The sequence below is a fragment of the Balaenoptera physalus genome (genome assembly GCF_965194825.1).
Source record: "Balaenoptera physalus genome assembly, chromosome: 8".
In the NCBI taxonomy this organism is placed as follows: Eukaryota; Metazoa; Chordata; class Mammalia; order Artiodactyla; family Balaenopteridae; genus Balaenoptera; species Balaenoptera physalus.
The window spans coordinates 123,564,673-123,587,026 of record NC_138887.1 but is presented as its reverse complement, the minus strand read 5'-3'; the positions used below and the strand labels follow the sequence as shown (position 1 = coordinate 123,587,026).

The window sequence follows — 22,354 nt, the reverse complement described above, 5'->3', positions numbered from 1 at the left end:
TCAGCTGAGCGCCTGCAGGAAGAGCCTTCCCAGGGGAGGAGTGTGTGCAAAGGCCCTGAGGCCGGGGAGGAAATCAAGGTGGCCAGTGGGGCCCGGTTAGCAGGAGGGCAGGAGCTGGGTGCCGAATCTTCAGAGCTCCCGCTCTTCCTGAGCTGGAGACCCTGGAAAGTTCTGCCAGAGGAGCAGCAGGGGCTGGCGTGGGACCAGGGGCTTCCTTTGGCTCTGAGCTGAGAAGAGACTGAAGGTTAGTGAGGTCGGGGGTGGGAGACACTTGGAGGCCACCGCAGATCCAGGCAACCCCAAGGTCATGGCTTGGGACGTGAAGGTGGCCGAGAAAGTGGCCAGGAGTCGTCAGCCTTTGCCGTGTCCTCAGGAGAGCTGTCGGGTGCAGCATGGGGTGCAGAGGTGGATGGGGGAAGCAGGGCAGTTCCTGCTGCAGCCACAAGCCCGTGGGCCGCACGCAGCTTCTGGAAGACGAGTCCCAGGGGCAGAGGCGCCTGGGTGCCTGCGGCGGGCGGTGGCTGCAGGTAGAGCCCGGCCCTGCGCACCCTGCAGGGGGCCGAGACCCTTCAGCTGGGGGCAAGGCTCTCCCCCAGCAGTAGAGGGTCAGGACTTCCCAGCAGAGGGAACGGTTCCCTGGGCTGGAATGCTGTGTGGCCCCGCCTGGCAAGTTCTTTGCCTCTGACTGGAGGTTTGGAGGTTATCTAATTGTTTTCCCGTAATTACCCGGGAAGGGTTGCCTGGGACGCTTTCAAGACACAGACTTATGACCCCAGCGCTAGGGAAAGGATCATCTTCAGGCAGGTTTGGGAAACATGGATGCGGCGTGGCCTCCTCATCTCACAGAGGGTCATCAAGACACCTGCTCCAGGCCACGCGGCCACGGCAGAGCCTGAATGAGGCGGCCCCAACTTTCCACGAGCGGGCCCACCTTCCACGCTGCTCCGGTTTTCAGACGGCGTGGTAGCCTCTGCCTCTTAGAAGAACACGCGTAGTGGGGGGATGGTCGCCCCCCCTGGTTATGTCCATGGCCCAGTCCCTAGAACCATGAACTGACTTTACTTGAAAGAAGGTCTCTGCAGATGTAACTTAGCTGAGGACCTGGAGGTGAGGTCATTCTGGGTTACGGGGGGGCTGATGCCAGTGGACAAACGTCCTTATAGGAGAAACACAGAGGGAGGTGGGACGCCGACAGAGGCAGTGGCGTGTCCAGGACGGCCGGGCTGGGAGCACAGGAGCCGGGAGGGGCAGGGCACGGGTGTCCCCCCACCCCGGGGCCTCTGACGCTCAATTTCAGACCTACGGCCTCCAGAGCCGCGAGAGGGTAAAAGTGCTGTTTCAGTCACGCCGTTTGTGGCACCAGGTTCCAGCAGCCAGAGGCAGCTAACGATGTCACACAACGTGAGTGCCTTTAGACAGGCCCTCCCCCGGCTTGGGCTCTCACGGGTCCCTCTGGTTCCTGGTTCCTCGGCCAGACAGCACTGGCCAGCACCTCGTGCTGGATCGGAGCCGAAGCTGCTGTAGGACGTCCCCAGCTGGCGTGCCCTCCTGATGCCGCCACCCTGAGCTAGGCCCAGCTCCTGCACTGAGCGCTGTGCTTGGACCGCCCGCCCGACCTCACATGCCCTCCGCAAGCGAAGTCCTCCCCTGTGGCTCTGGCCTCTGGGGGAGGCTCGGCAGGACCAGGAGGCCAGGGTGGGCGCCGGTCCCTGAACTGCAGCGCAGGGGAAGGTGGGCAGATCCTCACCGCACCAAGTTTCAAAGGCGAAGAAGGCACCTCGGGAACGACACAGCGAGTCATCAGTCTACACACACAAGCCGACAGCCCGGCAGCAGGCGACGGAGGAGGAGCCCAGCCGCAGAGCCGCATCTGCAGTGGCACCGACAAGCACCAGGCACAGCTACCACAACTACCCTTCACAGCCAGAGTGGGGCAAGGGAGAGGAGAGCGCGGAAGGGTGACTTTTCTGCCCGTCTCCGCAGAGGAAAAAGGAATGATGTGGCCTACGGGCAACAATGTTATGATTATTCTAAAAATTGTTAGTTTATTTTTTGGCTGCCTCGGGTCTTAGTCGCGGCACGCAGGATCGGCACGCGGGATCCTCATTGTCGTGTGCATGCCGGCGTCTCTCTAGTTGCGGAGTGCAGGCTCAGTAGTTGTGGCGCGTGGGCTTCGTTGCTCCGCAGCATGTGGGATCTTAGTTTCCCCACCAGGGATCAAACCGGTGTCCCCTGCACTGCAAGACGGATTCTTAACCACTGGACCGCCGGGGAAGTCCCGACAATGTTATTATTAAGGCACGAATGTCAAAATGTGACATTTGCAACCTGTGACATCAAACCACCTAAGTGAAAATAAGGTTATATTGGGTTTCTAATATGTTGACATCCAAAGCTTGTTCACAACTCTCATCAAATGGGTGTAACATCCCTGTGAAGCCAAAGTACAGGTTCCACAACTCTCCGAAAATAAGAGCATCCAAGGAAACCCTTCCTGAACCGAAAAGGCGTGAGGCCAAGAAGCAGTTACCTGAGGACTCGTCCTGCTCGTGGACGCACAAAGTCAATCGAGATGAAGCACAGAGGCTCACAGACACGGTTCACAGCTGTAGCGGCTTGCTGCTGAGATACGGAGTGCGGTTCCGGGAAGGAGCTTGACGGGGCCGCTCTCACTGCTGGGATGGGCGCTGCCTCTGTAACGCTTGCTGCAAAACACGCTGAGCTGAACGAGATTTTCCCTTTTCGCTTTTTGGGGGGGGTAAAAGCGCCAATCCTCTTCAGATTTCTTTTGGTTAGCAAAACCAGGTACTGAAGTGAGTTCTTCTTAATGGAGGAGAACTGCATCTAGATTATCCCCATTTCACAGATGTGCAAGCTGAGGCACGAAGTACTCAGGCTAAGAACTCACAGAGTCTTCTGGAAGCAGAGACCTCTGGGTGGTCCGGGATGCTCCGAGGCCACATGCGCCCCCGCCGGGCCTTGCCTCCATCCTCTCGGCTCTCGCCCAACCTCCCACCTGGACCTGCTGGTCACCCAGCCTCCGGTCGTCCACTCCGGCCACCACTGTGGTGCCACGAAGAAGGCTTGGGAAGCCAAGGTCGGGCTCAGCGACTCACCCTTTGTTTGCGGAGTGGGGGTGATTCCCCTAAAACAAACCCCAGGGGAGATCTGCTGACCTGTGTGGTGCAGACGTGGCTGTTATTTGGGGCACAGATTACTACGCTATTGTACGTAACACTTTCAGACCGGGAGCAGAGGAATTTGCAAGAGGCGACTGTAGGAAATCAGCTAAATATTAGTGTGGCTAGCTCATTTAAGCTAGCTCAAATAAAATTTCTATTTTATTTGCATTACTATGCACCTCTAGCTGTTTACCTTTCTTAAATATCAAATTACGTTCTTTCTTAAATATTAAAATTACTTCCACCTCCGTACTCCCCTCTTCAGGAAGCTTGCCCCCGGCAGAGTCCGGCCTGTGCTCCAAGCCCACGAGCATCCTAGGTCTGTGCGGGTCACACCGTGATCAGCGTGACTGTCTGCCTCTGACTGACAGACCGCAGGCCTGGTCTGCCCGGGGCCGCCTCACCGGGCCCCCGCGGTACCCGGAGCCGAGCCACGTAGACGCACACCCGCCCCTGCCCCCAAGAGCCACGGAACCAACACATCGCCAGTATCAGAGTGGCACCAGGGCAGCGTGAGCACCGCGGTGTGATACCACTGCCCTAATCAGCTTTCCCGGGACACCAGGCAGAAGTCTATTCGCCGACACAGCCTGTGAGAAGTATCTGCAGCCTCTCCCATGGCGTGAGCACAAAACTACCAGCACCAAGCAGAGAGCAGAACGGAACCAGGAAACGGCAAACGAGACAATGGAGAAAGGAGAATCTTCCTGAAGTGCAATTTTCTCAGTAATGTAATGCTAAACCCAGTGAGACCTGGCGAGGTGAGGGTCACTCCTGGAGGGCCCGGAGAGCACGTACGGGAAGGGCTGTTACATTACAGGTCAACCTTCTCAAAGCCTTGCTCAGCGCATTTCATACGGCAGGCCTTACTGTCTAGCATACCTTCTCTGAAGCATAGGCGGCTGTACCCTGTATGAACTGATGGCATTTAACAAGCCTGATAAAACTAACGCTCAGAAGCTGTGGTTTCACTAGGGCAGAACAGAACTAATTACAATGATTTGGGGTACGACTCCAACACAGACTTGGGAAAAAATTTAATGCAAATATTTAGCCACTGGAACATACAAATAAATATGCTCAGAATAGCTGAGGAAAAAAACCCAAATAAGTGTAACTGCCCATTTCTCGTCAGTCCCAGATATTCCATTTCCAAAATACTGATAATGAAATATACAAATCAACTAATAAGTAAAGAAGATATAGAACATTCAACACAAAACGACCTAAAATAAAAATAAAACCAAGGACAAACCCTAATTATTTTATTTCTGTATATCAAGACTACAAAGAGCATTTAAACACTTAATTTATTCTTCAAATTAAGAAATTATACATTTTGTTTCGATAACGGCCACGGTCTCGAAAGTGTCATTCAGTCCCCCCACATTTAGAAGTATATTGCTAATTCTGGCCAGTTCAACATGACAGCCCAGAGCTCCAGTGGCAGCGAAACACCAGCCGTGGGAGAGAAGTCGTGCGCGGTCCAGGGTCCTCCGCGGCCCCAGCATCTGTGTTCACAGGTGACGCTCTGAAACGCTCTCTCCGCTTTCGGAGACTTGTGGGGACTGAAACCACCCAGGTCCTGATAAAGTGCCGAATCCCGAGAGAACCACCCAGGCCCCGGGCGCCTGGGCCGCCCGCCCCTCCTACACAGCAGCACCGACGGGGGGCAGAGGGGGCGGGAGCGCGGCGTCCCCGCACATCCGGGAGAACCGGCCTGCGGAGCCCGGGCCGCAGTGCAAAGGCGCAGGGCCACTTTGGTTCAAGTGACTTGAGACGGCGCTGCAGGGTCTCCTCTCCCCGAGCCATCGTGAGTCACACACGCCACACGCCGCAGGGACTGGACCGAGACCCCCTCCCTTGAAAGCCCTCCAGGCACAAGGTGGAGACAGAAATGGAAAAAGAAGGAAGTGCCCGCCTCATACACACCCTCACACAGTAATGTCCAAACCATCAAGATGCAGGTCAGCGGCAGGCCGGAAACAAGCATGCTAGTCCCATTTTGGGGAAATGGCTTAAAAAACACAAATAAAATATTACCATTGTTATCTACTTTCCAAACCTAACCACTGTGGGAAAAGGCAGCAGGGGGAAAAAAAAAAAAGCCTTTAGTTTTACCAATTAGGCTTGTAAACAATTCAACCACACGAGAAGCAGCGGCCCCGAGAGCGAGAGCGAGCCCCTCCGCCCTCAGGCCTGTCTCTCTGCAGACCCAGAGCGGGGCCGAGCCACAGGCAGTGCCTCTCCCAGGAGCCCGGGCCACGTGGCTCGGGCCGCGCTCGGCTCCACCAGCAAAGCCAAAGCTTCATCTTTGGTTAATTTCACTGAGTTGCCACCAGTCTTACAACTGTGCTCTTCTTGGCAAAATTACTGTTAGCCACGTGGCACATAACATTTGTTATTTTAAGTTATTTGAAAAGCAACGCCCATCTAAATACGAGAGCACAACTTAATAAATCATTTAAAAATGCAGGAAGAGGGGTGGCGGGGGAGGGACCCAGGAGAGCCAGGGGTCCAGCCTGGGCACCCTGCTGGCTGGAGGTGCTGCGCGGAGACCCTGGCCTTTGCCGTCAATGGTGGGCCGCAGCCGTGCCAGCTCAGCTCAGCTCGAAGCCCGCGGCGCACTCGATGGCGTAGAGCAGCTTGCTTCGCAGCAGTGCCTCGTCCTGGAACTCGGGGAGTTTCAGCAGGTTCATGCAGGTGCTGGCCGTGGGCAGCCGCTCCAGGTCGGAGCCCCCGTTGTGAATGCAGAACGCGGGGTACAGCTCCTGGAAGACAGCGGGTGCGCAGGAGACCGTTAACAAGCACGGCCTGAAATGAGCTTTTCAGACTCACACACAAAAGCTGCCGCCCCCAGTCACCTTTCCCCAAAAGGACACTCGCCCTTTCACTGTGCTCAAGACTCAGCTCTGAATTTCTACCAAATACTGTACCCTGGGCTCCATGCATAAAAAGGGATAAAGAATAGCATTAATTCATGGGAGACACAGCCTTGTCAGTGAACAGGGCCTCTAAAGCTTTCATTTTTTAGTCTTTTAAAAATGTGTTTAAAATTCAAAAAGGTACAAGGGTAAAGAGCTGAATATATAAACCTCTGCTTATACCAAACTACAGGAAAGGCAGAAGCCCGTCTTCTCCAAACGAACCACACTGTGGGTCAGGCTCAGGAGCCACGTGGAAGCAGCAACAGGAAGCGTAAAACAATTTCAATCAAGGAGAGAAAAAGGCAATCTCTAAACATCGAAAGCAAAATGAAACAAATAAACCTATTTATTGGTGGCTTAATCACACAGAGAGGAATTTTCCAGTGTTTTAGAATTGCAAAGAGATCTTCAACGGCTTTCAGAAATGTCACAGTTAAATTATTGGTATTGTTCTAAAACCACTGTAGTATGATGTATAACTATTAAGTATTTTTTTATGGCTGCTATTAATTTTTAATTAATTTTTTGGTTGCGTTGGGTCTTCGTTGCTGCATGCGGGCTTTCTCTAGTTGCAGCGAGCGGGGGCTACTCTTCATTGCGGTGCGCGGGTTTCTCATTGCGGTGGCTTCTCTTGGTGCAGAGCACGGGCTCTAGGTGCGCAGGCTTCAGTAGTTGTGGCATGTGGCTCCAGTAGTTGTGGCTCGCAGGCTCTAGAGTGCAGGCTCAGTAGTTGTGGTGCACGGGCTTAGCTGCTCCGAGGCATGTGGGATCTTCCCGGACCAGGGCTCGAACCCATGTCCCCTGCACTGGCAGGCGGATTTTTAACCACTGCGCCAGCCGGGAAGTCCCACCATTATATAAGTATTAGATAGAACTATAACTTACAGTAGGACCCTAGAACTTATCAGAGAAAGCAAATGAACTAACAGGAGCCAAGATCATCATAGGTAAAGAGAGACCCCAACATAAAAATCAAAGAAATAAAAACCTTATATGCCTAAATTTCAATTTGAAATAGCAGTTTGAACTTGTGATGAATTTTCCTCTTGGGGACAAAAGAACGCCCATTTCCTAGCTCTGTCCACTGAAAAGGCCTGGACACAACGACCACCTGTGACAATGAACAGATCAAGTGCCTGGGTTTTGGTCTCTACCAACCTATTCTCGAAGAAAGGAAACAGGGCTTCTTGGGAAAACATCTGATTCCAGACGTGGGCCAGGAAATGTACGTGACAAGTGTTACTATCTTGTCATACCAAAAAGCAAGAAAGCAACCCAAAGCTACCTGGGACTCCGGAGCCCACATGAAGGCCCTCGCCCGCCCATGTATGGGATACTGAATATCAAAGAGTGACTGCAATGGATTGAAACACATCAAACGTTAAAAGTTCATAATGATAATAAAGGAACCAAAATGTACTTTAGAAGATGCCAGTTATCCCCCTCAATGTTCTGATAACTTGTAAATGAGGAATAATCAAGATTTACTTGATTATTGTATCTTGGCTGTACAAACAGTCCTCAGGGTAACCAAAGAGTTGATGAGAAAAAGTAAAGTTTCCCTTCATAGAAAAATCAGCTAAGAAAGGAAGAAATGATACAGCTGGAAGACGGCTGTCTTTAACCACAGTGAGGGATGGATCTAGGCGGTGACCGAGCACAGTGACTGCTCAGCCCCGCAGACGCCCGGATCCTGGAAACAGGCGGAGCCGCGCTGCAGAGACGACTCACGACCCCTGGGTCCGACGCTGCGGCCAGAGGATGTGAGCGTCACGACGGCGTCCGGGCAGTGTTGCTGCCAGAGGAAACGTTCACATCTAGAATCTGCTGAAACCTCTAGCGACCAGTTTACAAGACACGCAGAGAAGCAACCCAGCTCCCCCACTGACCGGACCACAGGCACAGTCGAGGAGGGCGGGGCCTGCAGGCCAGGAAGGACTAGAGAGACGCCCCAGGCAGACGCAGCGCCTGGACTGCGGCTTGCCCGCAGCAGCCGCACCGATGCCGTCGTGCATTCGCAGTCGTTTTCTAGACATAATAATGACGTTCTGGCTATTTTTTTAAGCTATAGTGTAAAAATTCCCCCAGCTGCCCAGTTCCCACACTGTGAGCAGCAATGCTGTGGGTGTCTTGAGGACCTTCCACAGAGACCTGATGCAGAGACAAGAGAGTGTTTTCTCCCTCCTCCACCTAACAAGCGTAAAGCGCTAGCGCATTATAGACGCTGTCTGCACCTTGACGGTTTTCCATCTGATAATGCGTCTCTGTGGCCTTCCCGCACCAAGCCGGTCTCCCCACTGCTTCTCTGTAGCTGCACGGGTCCCAGCAGGCACGTGCAGCACTCTTTGTAAATGGACACTTAGGTCGTTTCCACTTTTTCCAAACAATGATGCAATAAGTAACCATGTCCTCCAGTCATTTTACACCGGGCAAAAGTATCTGCAGGCTGAACTCCTAGACACTGTTCCAGACGGAACACGCCAGGTCCTCTGATGGTTACAGATAACCAGTGACTCTCTCTGTGACACGTGAACGTCATTAGATACAAGATGTGATGTATACGATCCCTTCCAGCAGGAGCACAGTCAAGTGGGGACTGTCTACCCAGACAGCCTCAGCCTGCTAGCTCTCGGGCCTGCGTGCTCTTGCCTTTCCACTACTGCAGGGTTTCAGAAGCCTGGCTAGTTAAACTTCCTTGCCAAACGTATGCAGAAAACGGCGACAGAAAAGCAAAATGGCAGCCCAGCTCAGGTGCCTGGTGAGTAGTGAGAACCAGGACGGTGGACCTCTGGTCGGCGCCCTTTACACTAGCATGCTCCCTCCCTAGAGCCGCGACAGAAGCGAAAACGCTTCAAATGCCACCGCAGAGGCAAGTCTATTCAGTGGTCTCTGCGGACACCGGCTCCAAATCCTCCTCGTGTGGGTGTAACCTGATAACTTTGTGGGGACAGCCTGGCAGGAAGGAGCAGGAACTCCCACACATTCACACCCTTCCTTCACCACGGCCTCTACTTCTAGGAGTGGATCCGAATAATCAGAGATGCAGACGATTTAGGTACAAGGATGTTGACGGCACTATTAGGAAGGAACAGTTGTAAACAACTAATAAAAAAAAACAGTACATCAATTGTGGTAGACTCACATGATGGGACATTATGAAGTTTATTAAAAATATTTCAAAGACTATTTAATATGTGGAAAAATGATCCTGATGTAATGCTGAGTGAAAAAAGCAGCCTGTAAAACTGAACATGATAGAGCTTAAGTTATATTTTAAAATCATGTCTCTCTGCATAAACACATGCCCATATATATATATAGATACAAACACACATTCACGTAAAAACACGATAATGGTTAGAATGGGAGCAATTATAGGTATTTTTTTTCTTCCTTATACTTAACCACAACTTCCAATTTTCTATAATGAAAACATTAATTTTGTTACAAGGAAAAAAAGAACAAAACAGGAGTGCGGCTCCTGCCCTGACTGGAACCCTGAGCACGTGTCACGTCAGCCCACGACAGGTGCCCGAAGGGCCCAACTGCATTTCAGCTGGGTTTTGTTTCATCTACACGTTGAATTTAGCACCTACTTTATGACGTGGGCAAAACCGAGCAGTGAGAGCACAGCCACGAACTGCTGACTCCAGAGATTTACACGTTTCTTACCATCAGTCTTTACGCGGTTCTCTACTGGCAAATAAAAACTTCATTTACACAATGAAGCCCTGTGGGGGCTTCCCTGGTGGTGCAGTGGTTAAGAATCCGCCTGCCAATGCAGGGGACACGGGCTCGAGCCCTGGTCCGGGAAGATCCCACATGCCGCGGAGCAACTAAGCCCGTGAGCCACAACTACTGAGCCTGCGCTCTAGAGCCCGTGAGCCACAACTACGGAGACTGCGTGTCACAAATACTGAAGCCCACACGCCACATCTACTGAAGCCCACGTGCCTAGAGCTCGTGCTCAGCAACAAGAGAAGCCACTGCAATGAGAAGCCCGCGCATCACAATGAAGAGCAGCCCCCGCTCGCCGCAACTAGAGAAAGCCCGTGCACAGCAACAAAGACCCAATGCAGGCAAAAAAACACAAAGAAACAAAAACTATGTGGCATGTTACTATGTGCTAAAACCCACTGTCTTTACCCCTAATTACAGTTTATGTGCCACTTTATTTTTATTTTTAAATAAATTTATTAATTTAATTAATTTATTTATTTTTGGCTGCGTTGAGTCTTTGTTGCTGCACACAGGCTTTCTCTAGTTGCCGCGAGCGGGGGCTACTCTTCGTTGCGGTGCACAGCTTCTCATTGTGGTCGGTGGCTTCTCTTGTTGCAGAGTGTGGGCTCTAGGCGTGCGGGCTTCAATAGTTGTGGCACGTGGGCTCAGTAGTTGTGGCGCACGGGCTTAGTTGCTCCGCAGCACGTGGGATCTTCCCGGACCAGGGCTTGAACCCGTGTCCCCTGCATTGGCAGGTGGATTCTTAACCACTGCGCCACCAGGGAAGCCCCTGTGTGCCACTTTAAATGTCTCATAAAAATGTTAGAAACGGAACCAAAAGAGAAACAGAAATAACATTTATTACATTTATTACTTAGCATTCTGAGTACATTGAGGGCAACAATTTTCTCAAATGCTTGAATATACTAAAATAAAAACATCACATTTTTGAAACAGAAAAGGGTCTCTGAAGGCAGGGTCAGTGAGTACTGGGTAAATGGATAAATGATTGGTAAATGGAAAGTTTGAAATACATTTTGCAGTTAAATGCCACATTTTACTGTTTCTATCATAATGCTAATTGAATTTCCTATTTGGTGTCTCAAAAGTTTAAAAAAAAATGAAGTTCTTTGTTGAAATCTGAGTCAAGGGTACCATTTTGTGCATAACTAAACAGAGTACAACGGGAATTTGCATTAATTCAGAGTGAGAAAAATCATCAATTTATTATGTGGCCTGATGGCAACTTAACAATTTTCTACAGCACTTTAATGATTTTTTTGGTCTGTAACAATCACATTCATTAAACATATTAAACCTCAATTAGCTTTAGTAGATGCTACTCTTCGCCAATAACCTGGCAATAAGGAGTTTCATAACGTTGAAATTATGCATGCCTGCCACTGCTACTGATAGTACTTCAACTAAAAGCCACTCTCTTCTTTCAAATCTGAATTCTGTCAGCCCTTTCAGCACACACACTGAGCTAACCGGAAAGCATAAACATTACGGTGATTTCCCCAAATCTGGAGTCTAATGACAACCACAAAAGCATTTGAAAATTCTTAAATAAATTTCGCATTTAAAATGTTTCAGATCATTGAAAAAAATGTGAAACAGGAAGGATGTCTCATGGCTTCCAGAAAGTTATTTTTCATGGTATAATGGTAACCCAATTATGATTATATGGGATCATCAACACAGGACCAGAGAACTTTCACTATAATTCTACTTGGGATTTTGAAAGTTAATGTAAGTCCCTCAACTTTTCCTGTCCTCCAAACCTGTAATACTCCTACTGGCTCTTCCACTGGCTGCCAGAATGTCTAGAACCTTCCAGCAAGACTCCTAATTTTTACTGAAGCAAAAACCACGGGCTTTAACTAATTAACCAGGAGCTGGCAGAAATCTCTAGGTCTTCCACCCAGTTTTTTGATGGGGTAAGTCCCTCCAAACTTCCCTTCTTGAAACTAGATGCTTAGTTTTCTTACTTCTAGGTTTGGTGTGGTTTTGAAACTGGAAGATACTGTAAGCTTTGTCTCTCATAATAAATGTTACTGACAAAATTACCTAATCATGTTAAAATCTTCATATATAAGAATTTAATTCATATGACTGTTTAGAGAGACAACACTAACTGTTCCGATGGGAAACCTCCTATATTAGCTCCATGTATTTGTGCCGCTGGCACTTCTCATCTGCCTTCTTCCTGCTCTTTAGATCCTACATGGCCAGATTTAAAGACTTCGCTATAAGCCCAAGAGGAACCAAAACGCGGAGACATGTTTCTTTCACGTTGTTGCCCAGTTTTCATTAGAGTCACAGGGGCCAATTTTCCTATCTGGTTCTGCAGGCCAGGGCTTAAACCCACAAAGTAGATCCATCTATTTCTTTTGGGAGGAGGGGGGATTATATACCAAGCTAGAAGCATCACTAAATCTTCCTGAGTCACTTTGTTTAGGTGTGTCACTTGCACACAGTTTTTTCCTGACTCAGTCTGAGTGTTTTTCTTCTAATAAATGCGTTTACTCCACGCACGTTCACTGTTGTGGCAGTTCAGCTTGCTCTCATTTCTCTGTTTTCTGATTGTCCACGTTAACTTTGTTTTCTATTATCTGGTAAATAGAGTTGGTTTGGTTGTCTTGTTTTGCATGCTTATTTCTCCCTCTGAGAATTTGGAAGATAGAGAAGGGATTTTAGTTCTGCTAGATCACTGAATAATATTATTCAATAATTGCTTATATTCATGTCTTTATTATTCATTGCCCCTGAAATAGTCAGTGATTCACCTCCTACGAAAAACAGAATCACTGCACTTATGCCACACCCCTTTCCCCATTTCTCTAGTTTACTGCTCTAGCTCTGATGGCACTTTTGGGGATGCTGTATTAAGCTACTGATGTCAATTTAAAAAAACACCTTAACTGAGGTGTAATTTACATACTGTAATATTTGCCCATTTAAATGTACAATTTAAATCCAACTTCAGGGCTTCCCTGGTGGTGCAGTGGTTAAGAATCCTCCTGCCAATGCAGGGGACATGGGTTCAATCCCTGGTCTGGGAAGATCCCACATGCCGTGAAGCAACTAAGCCCGTACACCACAACTACTGAGCCTGCGCTCTACAGCCCGTGAGCCACAACTACTGAAGCCCAGGCACCACAATTACTGAAGCCCGCGCGTCTAGAGCCCGTGCTCTGCAACAAGAGAAACCACCACAGTGAGAAGCCTGCGAACCGCAACGAAGAGTAGCCCCCGCTTGCTGCAACTAGAGAAAGCCCGCGCGCAGCAACGAAGACCCAACACAGCCAAAAATAAATAAATAAAATAAATTTATATATAAAAAGAAATAAATCCAACTTCAGAATGTTGCCATTTCCCCCCAAAGTTCCCCATTTCCACCCATTTAAAGCCATTTCATGTAAAAGGAATCACACAGTCTGTAGTCTATCGTCTGAGTCCTTTCACTCAGCACAATGTTTTCAATGCTCACACACGTGGTAGTCCGTATCAGCGATCCATTCGTTTTAATTTCTGAATGTATCCCGTTGCCCGGAGAGACTATATTCCGTTTATCCATGACCAGTTTATGGGCATTTGGACTGTTTCAGTTTTTGGTCATTATCAGTCATATTGCTCTGAGCGATCCCGTGAGAACTGTGTGAACACACGTGAGTCCGCTCGTTCCCAGGAGTGGAAGTGCTCCACTGTACTGAGGGATATTCTCGGGTAACGTGCCAGGACCTGCTGAAAACGCTAAACAAAGACTGGAGGAAACCAGCCAGTAAACACAGCGTGCAGCCTAGGCCTGGACTGCAGACCAGGGAAGCCGAAGTCCATGGAGGACACTGTGGGACGGCGGGGCCGCTGCAGGTGCTCTGAACACCGAGGGGCAGGTGCGAGCAGGAGGGCTGAGCCCCCTCCTCGAGCGGCTTCAGGGGGTCTGGGCAAGGCCTGAGAACGTTTTAGCTCCGACAAGGTCCCAGGTGGTGCTGAGGCTGCTGGTCTCAGGACCACACTGTGTGAAGCAGAGGCTCAGACAAGCTCAGGACATCACTGCGCGTTCCCTACTTTTGATCACGTAACTGTGGCTGTGTAAGAGGGTACTGAGGTGGTAGGAAAAATGTGTAAGAAACATGACCTCTTCAGCTTTTACTCCCAAATGATTCAGAAAAGAAATATACGTATATAGAGAGAATGATAAAACAAATGTGTCAAAATGTTAACAATGGGTCAAAGTGGGTTAATAAGTTCTTTGTTCAATTCTTGCAACTTTTCTATACATTTTAAATAATTTCAAAGTAAAAAGTTGAAGAAAAGAACAACCGATACATAACTCAGTGTCCAATGCAAGGTTATTGGAAAGTGAATGCCAATCCAGTAGGTTTCACAAGCAGACGCGATATACAATGCTTACCTAACTTGATATTATTTTATGTTATATATACCATTGTGTGCCTCTTTAAACTATTAAATATAGCTTTATTTCTTTTACTATGAATAAGGAAAACATAAACTGTCCCATGACCAATTTTATTTTATCTTTTCTATAAATTTATTTGTTTATTATTTTTGGCTGCGTTGGGTCTTTGTTGCTGCGTGTGGGCTTTCTCTAGTTGTGGCGAGCGGGGGCTACTCTTCGCTGCGGTGCATGGGCTTCTCATTGCGGTGGCTTCTCTTGTTGCTGAGCACGGGCTCTAGGCACACAGGCTCAGTAGCTGTGGCTCGCGGGCTCTAGAGCGCAGGCTCAGTAGTTGTGGCTCATGGGCTTAGTTGCTCCGCGGCAGGTGGGATCTTCCCGGACCAGGGCTCGAACCCGTGTCCCCTGCACTGGCAGGCGGATTCTTAACCACTGCGCCACCAGGGAAGCCCCCCATGACCAATTTTAATTGCTAAGAATATTAAGCCAGTTTATATGAGATCAACATGAATTACCAGAAACGACACAGTAAGGCCAGGTAACATGAAATAAGTAACAGTGAGCAACTAGGAAAAAATATACTACTGCTCATGCATCATTCTTCCCAAACACCCGACATCAACATTCGTAGCCTGTGTTTTCTTCAGTTCAAAAGTGAAACCAGCCTGAGCCGCACAGACGCGTGACACTGATCATTCACACACGGCACAGTGCGCCCGCCCGGCTGCCGCAGCTCCTCGCTTCTAACCCCCAGCACAGTGACAACCCTCACAGCAATAGGTCGACACTGCGAACGCAGGGAAAAAAACCCCAGATGAAACCAGCACCAGGATACACAGATAATAACCAATCCTTCAGTGATGGAGCTGAAATACTCAGTTAATGAGGCTAAAAACATAGTACCAAAATAATAAACCAGGTGTTTTGACACACTGTCAATATACTATTCTCTGAAAACAATGTGTACGCACTACTTCATTCAGCCCCATCTGCTACCCTGCTGGCCTTCTTAGTTACAAGTTGGTGTTTAAAGCCAGCTGCGGCGAGCTTGTGTACCTTAAACCCCAAGAGAGGGGGGCGGGAGCAGCTTGTCACAAACTTGAGCAGTTTGCGCTTTTCCTCATCCGTGAACCCTTCCACAACTCTCCAGAAGACTCTGATTACGGGGTGGTCAGCAGAATAGCCTCCTATGACAAAAGGAACAGACGTTTTTATTAAAAACGAGGTAACTGCAGAAGCAAGAGTCTCCTAAAGGCACCAGAGGAACAAACTTATAAGAGTGATTCCTTTTCGTCGTGCCTGGCCAGTGATGAACAGTCTTTTCTTCTCTCAGCTCATGGCTGAAAGCTAACTCTAGAGAAACACCTTTATTCTGTCCTGGTAGATGATGGGCAAGTACACAGCAGGGAGAGAAGCTTCAGAAGGTAAAGTACCAAAGGCCAGAATGAGGAACAAACATCCTGCAGCTACAAGATGAACCCTGGCAGCAAAAGATGCCGCAAAGGGGTCTGAGTTTTAAGAACTCTGCTAGGGGTTAAAAATCAGCCTCTGTTGAGTAGCAAACCCTAAATAACAAAGGATTTACATGATTGTCACACATCTAGAGATAGCAGAAACATTGGGATTTTTATTTTTAATAGAGCTAGTTACTTTGCCAACACATCTTAGTATCTAAATTTGTTTTATCACCCATCCTTCCGACAACAAGGTAGAGACCATGGTTACCAACCAACCCCAGCACTCAATTAGACCACTGTTCTGAAGTGGGATATCTGCTACCTACAGCTTTTAATCTAGTTAAGTGCTTCCTAAAACTGAAATAATTGCTATATGTTGTTCCCTCATTGTTAATATACTACAGAAGTATCATCAATAAAATATCTTAAGTGCATTAATTGGCACCAAAATGAATATGGTAATATTTTAAACCTATTTACTAGAATAGGAATAGCTAGGATCATTAAAGGCATACGCTTTCAGTGCAGACAGGATAACGCAAAGAAGCCAAGACCACTTCTTGGCAAAGGAAAGCTTGGATTGATTTCATTCTTTTCAACAGAAGACTTGATAGTGAGGACAATGTGACCTTAGGTATTATCTGCCTTTAGAGTTCAAATTTAGAGCAATACAAATTAATTACAGAAAGGGGAGACACATGCACACATTTATATACATATAAATATACACACATGGATATACGTAATTTACTTTAGTAAATGTATAGTTCTGAAACCATCACCACAATCCAGTTTTAAAACATATCCATTTCCTCAAAAACCCCCATGTCCACCCCATAGACAACCATGATCTGGTCTGTCTCTCAGGGTGCTTTTAAAGATGTTTCACTAAACGAAATTGCACTCACGGTGCTGTGCAACTTTCACTACGATCCATTTCCAAAACCTTTTCAAAATTTACCTTGGAGGAAAGGTTGGGAAACAGCACTCAACAGAACAGAGGAGTCTGGATAGGTTTCTTTTTACAATTGTCGTAAAATATGTAACATGAAATTCACCATTTAAACCATTTTCAGGTGTATAATCCAAGGGTGTTAATTACATTCACATCGTTGTGCAACCATCGCTGCTGTTTCCAACCCAAACGTTTCCATCACCCCAAGCAGACACTCCTATAACCACTAGGCAGTAACTTCCTGTGCCCCCTCCCCAGCCCCTGGTAACCTCACATCTACTTTCAGTGACTAGGAATTTGCCTCTTCCAGGTATTTCATAGAAGTTGAATCATACAGCATCTGTCCTTTTGTGTCTGGCTTATTTCACTTAGCGTAATGTTTTCAAGATTCATCCATGTTGTAGCGTGCATTTGAACGTCATTCCTTTTTTAAGACTGAATAATATTCCCATTGTATGTCTACAACACATTTGTTTATCCATCATCTGTAGGTGGACACTGGGGTTGTTTCCACCTTTTGGCTCCTGTGAACAATGTTGCACGAACACAGGTGTTTCAGTCCTTGCCTCCAATCCCTTTGGATATAGACCTAGGCGTAGAATTGCTAGATTATTATTTTTTTAATATTTATTTATTTGTTTGGCTGCGTCGGGTCTTCGTTGCGGCACGTGGGATCTTCACTGTGACACGTGGGATCTTTTGGTGTGGCGCACGGGCTCTAGAGTGTGTGGGCTTAGTAGCTGCGGCACGCAGACTCCCTAGCTGTGGTGTGAGGCATGTGGGATCTTAGTTCCCCGACCACGGATTGAACCCACATCTCCTGCATTGGAAGGCGGATTCTTAACCACGGGACCACCAGGGAAGTCCTGAATTGCTGGATTATATAGTAATTCTATGTTGAGCTTTTTGGGGAACCACCAAACCATTTTCCATGTTGGCTACTTTACATTCCCACCAGCAATGAATGAGGGTTCCAATTTCTCCACATCCTTGCCAACACTTGTTATTTTCTGTGTGTGTGTGTGTGTGTGTGTGTGTGTGTGTGTAATAACAGCCATCCTAATAGATGTGAATATATGTCCCTCTGGTTTTGGTTTACATTTCCATAGAGGTTAGTGATGCTGAACATCTTTTTGAGCATACTGGCTATTTGTAATATCTTCTTTGGCGAAATGTCTATTCAAGCACTCTGCCCGTCGTTGAACCGGCTTGTCTTCTTGTTGAGTTTTAAGGGTTCTTTACACATTCTGGATACCAGACCCTCATCAGATATATGATTTCCAAATATCTTCTCCCATTCTGAAGGCTGTCTTTTCACTTCCTTAATAATGTTCTTTGATGCACAAAGCTTGTAATTTTGATGAAGTCCAATTTATTTACTTTTTTTTGTTGCTCCTGCTTTTGATGTCATATCTAAGAACCCACTGCCAAATCCAAGGTCATGAAGATTTATCCCTGTGTTCTCCTAAGAGTTTTATGGTTTTAGGTATTACATTAAAGTTCTTGATCCATTTTGAGTTAATTTTTGCATATGGTATGAGGTGGGGGTACAGCCTCATTCTTTTGCAAAAATCCAATTGTTCTACAATTAACTTTTTATATAACTAAACTTTTCCAAAGAGGTTCTACCATTTAACACTGCCACCAGTCAAGAGGGTTCAAATTTCTTCACATACTAACACTTAGTACTGTCTTCTTTGAGAACAGTCATTCTAGTGGGTATGTAGTGGTATCTCATCAGAATTTAATTTGCATTTCCCTAATATTTAATGGTGTTAAACATCTGTTCATGTGCTTATTTGCTTACCAGACATTCTTATATATCTTCTTAAGTGAAACACTTTATTTTCTGCCCATGTTTTAAAATTCAGTTGTTTATATTATTGAGTTGCAAAAGTTCTTTATATACTGTGGACATAAGCCATTATTAGATATATTACTTGGAAATATTTTCTCTTAATCTCTGGCTTGTTTTTTCACTTTTTTAATGGTATCTTTTGAAGCACAAAATCTTTAATTTTGAGAAAGTCCAAATTTCTATCAATTTCTTTTTTCTGGATCATGCTTTTGCTGTACAACTAAAAACTCTGCCTAATCCAGAAGTCATGAAGATTTTCTCCTATATCTTCTTTTAGAAGTTTTACAGTTTCGGCTTTTACCTACAGGTCTCTGATCCTGTTGAATTCATTTCTGCATACGGTGTGAGGTCAAGGTCTAAGCTCATTCTTTTCCACATGCACACTGTTCCAGCACCACTGAACTGTCAAAAATCATTAACTGTAAATCTAAGGATTTGTTTCTGAACTCCCAATTATGTTCCACTGATCAATATGCCTATCCTTGTGCCAATTCCACAACGTCTTAATTATTGTGGTTTTATAGTAAGTTTTAAATCAGAGTGATAATCCTTCAACTTTGTTTCTATAAAATGTTTTGGCTATTTTAGGTCCTTCACATTTCCATATAAATTTTAAAATCAGTCTGCTGATTTTTACCAAAAACCCTGAAAATACCAGAATAACAGACTATGGTTAAGGAAAACAAACCAAAATAATAGTGGTTGTTTTAAGGATGATTTTTTTTTTTTCCTTTTCACTGCTCCCAAGTATATAAAATAAAGTTTATGGGATTTCCCTGGTGGTCCAGTGCTTAAGACTCCACATTCCCACTGCACGGGGCATGGGTTTGATCCCTGGTTGGGGAACTAAGATCCCGTATGACGCGTGTCACGGCCAAAAGAAAAAAACAAAAAACAAAAAACCTCACAAACACCCAAAGAGTACACCAATCCAACTCTGAACAACCTAGTTATGCTTTTGTTATTTCGTTAATGACTAATGTTGTTGAGCATCTTTCTATATGCTTATTGGCCATTTATACGTCTTCTTTTTGGTTTTTCATTTTCTTGAAGAGTAAAAACTTTTAAGTTTAATTTAATCAAAAGTAAATATTTTGATGAGGTTCAGTTTTTAGGTTTTTCTTTTTTTTTTGGCCTAGCACTATTTTTCAAAGCAGAAGACTGGAAGCAACCCAGTGGCCATAAGAAGAGGCTTAATAAGGTAAGTTGTGAAGAGAAAAAAGCAGGCTGCAGAATAGTGCATACAAACAAGGAAAATAAGAATGAAATTTGTATTTATATGTAAATATGTAAAGACACCAAGAACAGTGGTTACTCCTGGTGGGGACGGGCAGGGGAGGAATGGGATGGTGGGAAATGAGACAGGAAGAGGAGTTCCCTGTAACCCCATACAGCCTGGGTTTCAAATCATGAATGAATTAGCCATGTAAAAAAGCATGTTAGAAATTACTCTGGAAATATGACCATCTGTAACATTTTCAGGGATGAATAACTAGTAGTGATAACATACCTGAATAGTTTGTAAAGGATTTTAAGTCCTCCAGACTTATGGGAACTTGTGCACCAGAAATTAATACCTGGAAAAAAGAACAAGTTCCGGTTATAAAACCGGAGGCAGGTCCGAAGAAGGCCTTTCCCGCCAGGAAACACCCGTGCCCGCAGGCGCAAGAAGTGGACCTGGATCTCCTGCTGGTCGAACATGCGCAGCCACTCGAGGCGCGCCACGTTGGCCAGGCCCTGCCGGAACGCCAGGCAGTGCCGGCGGATCTGCCTGTTCAGCCGGTAGTCGGCCACCAGGTGGATGTACGCGATCCGGTTGGCGCTGCTCACCGGGATATCCTTGCCACCCGGTTTCAGCTCAACCACCTGTGAATATTAAAGGGAGAGTCAAAAGCTTCTCAAAGTACAGGGTAAAACAAGAGCAAGAGCAACTGTTTCAAGGGAACCTGACTGTGTTGCTCTGTACACGAGACTCTTAGTGAAAACCAGCACGTGTGGCCTCACAGATGGACGAGTCCTCTGATGGGACCCTCCAGAGCCTGGCATCTTATTCTGTCTTTAAGATCATGAACGACCCCGGCTTTCTCCAAAGTCCCGAGGCATGATGCTACAATGTAATCATGGCAATTCCATTAAAAAAAAATAATGAGAGATCACACAGGGCAATAAAAAAAATTAATTAAAAAAAAAAATCACGAAGTGCAAAGATATGAACCAAACAACCAGCACGAGTCAGAAGGGATTCATTCTGGAGAAAACGCAGCTTAAGGAATTAAGGTTGTAGTAAAATGATTATTCTTACTTGTACAAATAGGTAGCATATATTTCTCTCTGTGTTTCCATATTACTACCATAAAGTACTTTGAATATGATATAAAGGGTAGTGGTAATCACTAGAAATAACTCCATTTCTCATGTATCTGCAAGCATTAGAAAGAACTTCTTTATCACTGTGTAACGACACTCAGAAAATCGCAGGGTCAGGAACCCCCGGGAAGCAACCCTGGAGCGTTGGGGGGAATGAGCCACAGCGGAGATGGGGAGCCCGGACTCGGGTGCCCTGCACCTCACTTCAGTGCGTGCCAGAGAAGTCACCCGGCCCTGAACTCTATGACACGGTGACACTTGCTTTGTCCATCCTGGAACTGTGACTATGTAAACTCACATAAGCAAAGCTGACGAGACAAAACTCCACAGACAGCTACAAATATGTAAGCCTAATTCACCAGAGTAGACTTCAGAATCCTTGTTTACTAGCGCTTAAACAAAAGAAATGCATTCTCAAGGCGTGTGGATGAGGTAATGTATGCCAAGGATAAAGAAATATAAATACATCCAAAATAGTGAACAAAGACATTCCAGAGTGGAGGAGTTATTTCGTAAGGGGACTGCGGCCAGTGGGAACTGGGTAACATTCAAAACAGGCTCAATACGCCTAGGAAGTAGGGGGCAAACTTGCAGGGTAAAAGCAGAGGAATGCTTAGATTACGGACCACGGGAAAATGACTGATACCCTCCCCCCCGCCATGATTTCCTTCACAGCCTCTAGCCTCTTGGTAGTTATTATATTCCAAGTGCAGCAAAGACACCCCCTCCCTCTGGGCGATGGCATTTTACCCCAGTTGTTTTATCACTTTACAGAAGGGGCTGTTTTAGGATCTGGTGATGGCTTTACTTAAATTATCCTGTCTGATGGTCACACAGCCATCTAGTGCTATCAAAGCTGTGCAGCTTTATCAGATGACGCTCACTGCTCACTAATTCACGTTCTCAGTGCTGCAACCGCCAGGTCCGAGGAGGGGCTCTGGGGAGAGGCCGCGCTGCCTCCTGTGCTGCTCTCCCAACAGGCCTCCTGTCACCCGGGCCACAGGAGCTGGCTGTTCCGTCTCCACAGCTAAGACACCACCCCCCTTCCTTTAAGTGGATTAAAGGCAGATAATAAATGATGATGTACTGTGTGATCTGGAAGAAAAAGGACCCGTGACGGTATCGTTTAAAGAGCTTCTAAAGCCCCCGTTACCTGACTAATCAGACAGCACTGACATTTCTAGTAACTTTAAAGTGGTTACACTGGTAATTTAAACTCCTCTCTCAGGCTACACCTAAAAAGCTATGTATGTTTAAATCACGTCAAATCTGTCCTCAGAGTTCCGTTTTGAGGGGCATATTTAAATCTTTAAACATGGAATCTTTAAAGCAAGAGCTCTCTTCTCTGCCGCCCTGGACGTCTACACCTTACGGCCCCTGGGAGTGCACAGGCACCACCCCCTCTGCCCACCGCCCACCCCCCACCCCGTCACTCACGCACAGGGGCTCATTTCATCCTCACGGCAGC

At 46.8% G+C, this 22,354-nt stretch overlaps 1 protein-coding gene across 4 annotated transcripts in view; it reads right to left on the bottom strand.

Annotated features, from left to right (window-relative positions):
• Positions 1–4,430: 4,430 nt before the first annotated feature.
• UBE3C (ubiquitin protein ligase E3C) overlaps positions 4,431–22,354 on the bottom strand; it is a 122,032-nt gene continuing 104,108 nt past the window's right edge. For all 4 annotated transcript variants that reach the window (XM_082472626.1, XM_082472627.1, XM_082472628.1 and 1 more), the window contains 4 exons: positions 20,197–20,385; positions 20,030–20,096; positions 15,306–15,436; positions 4,431–5,953 (listed from right to left, as the gene is read on the bottom strand). In XM_082472626.1, the coding sequence (XP_082328752.1) occupies positions 5,783–5,953; positions 15,306–15,436; positions 20,030–20,096; positions 20,197–20,385 (558 nt within the window). In that variant the 3' untranslated portion in view covers positions 4,431–5,782. The remainder of the gene's footprint in view (positions 5,954–15,305; positions 15,437–20,029; positions 20,097–20,196; positions 20,386–22,354) is intronic.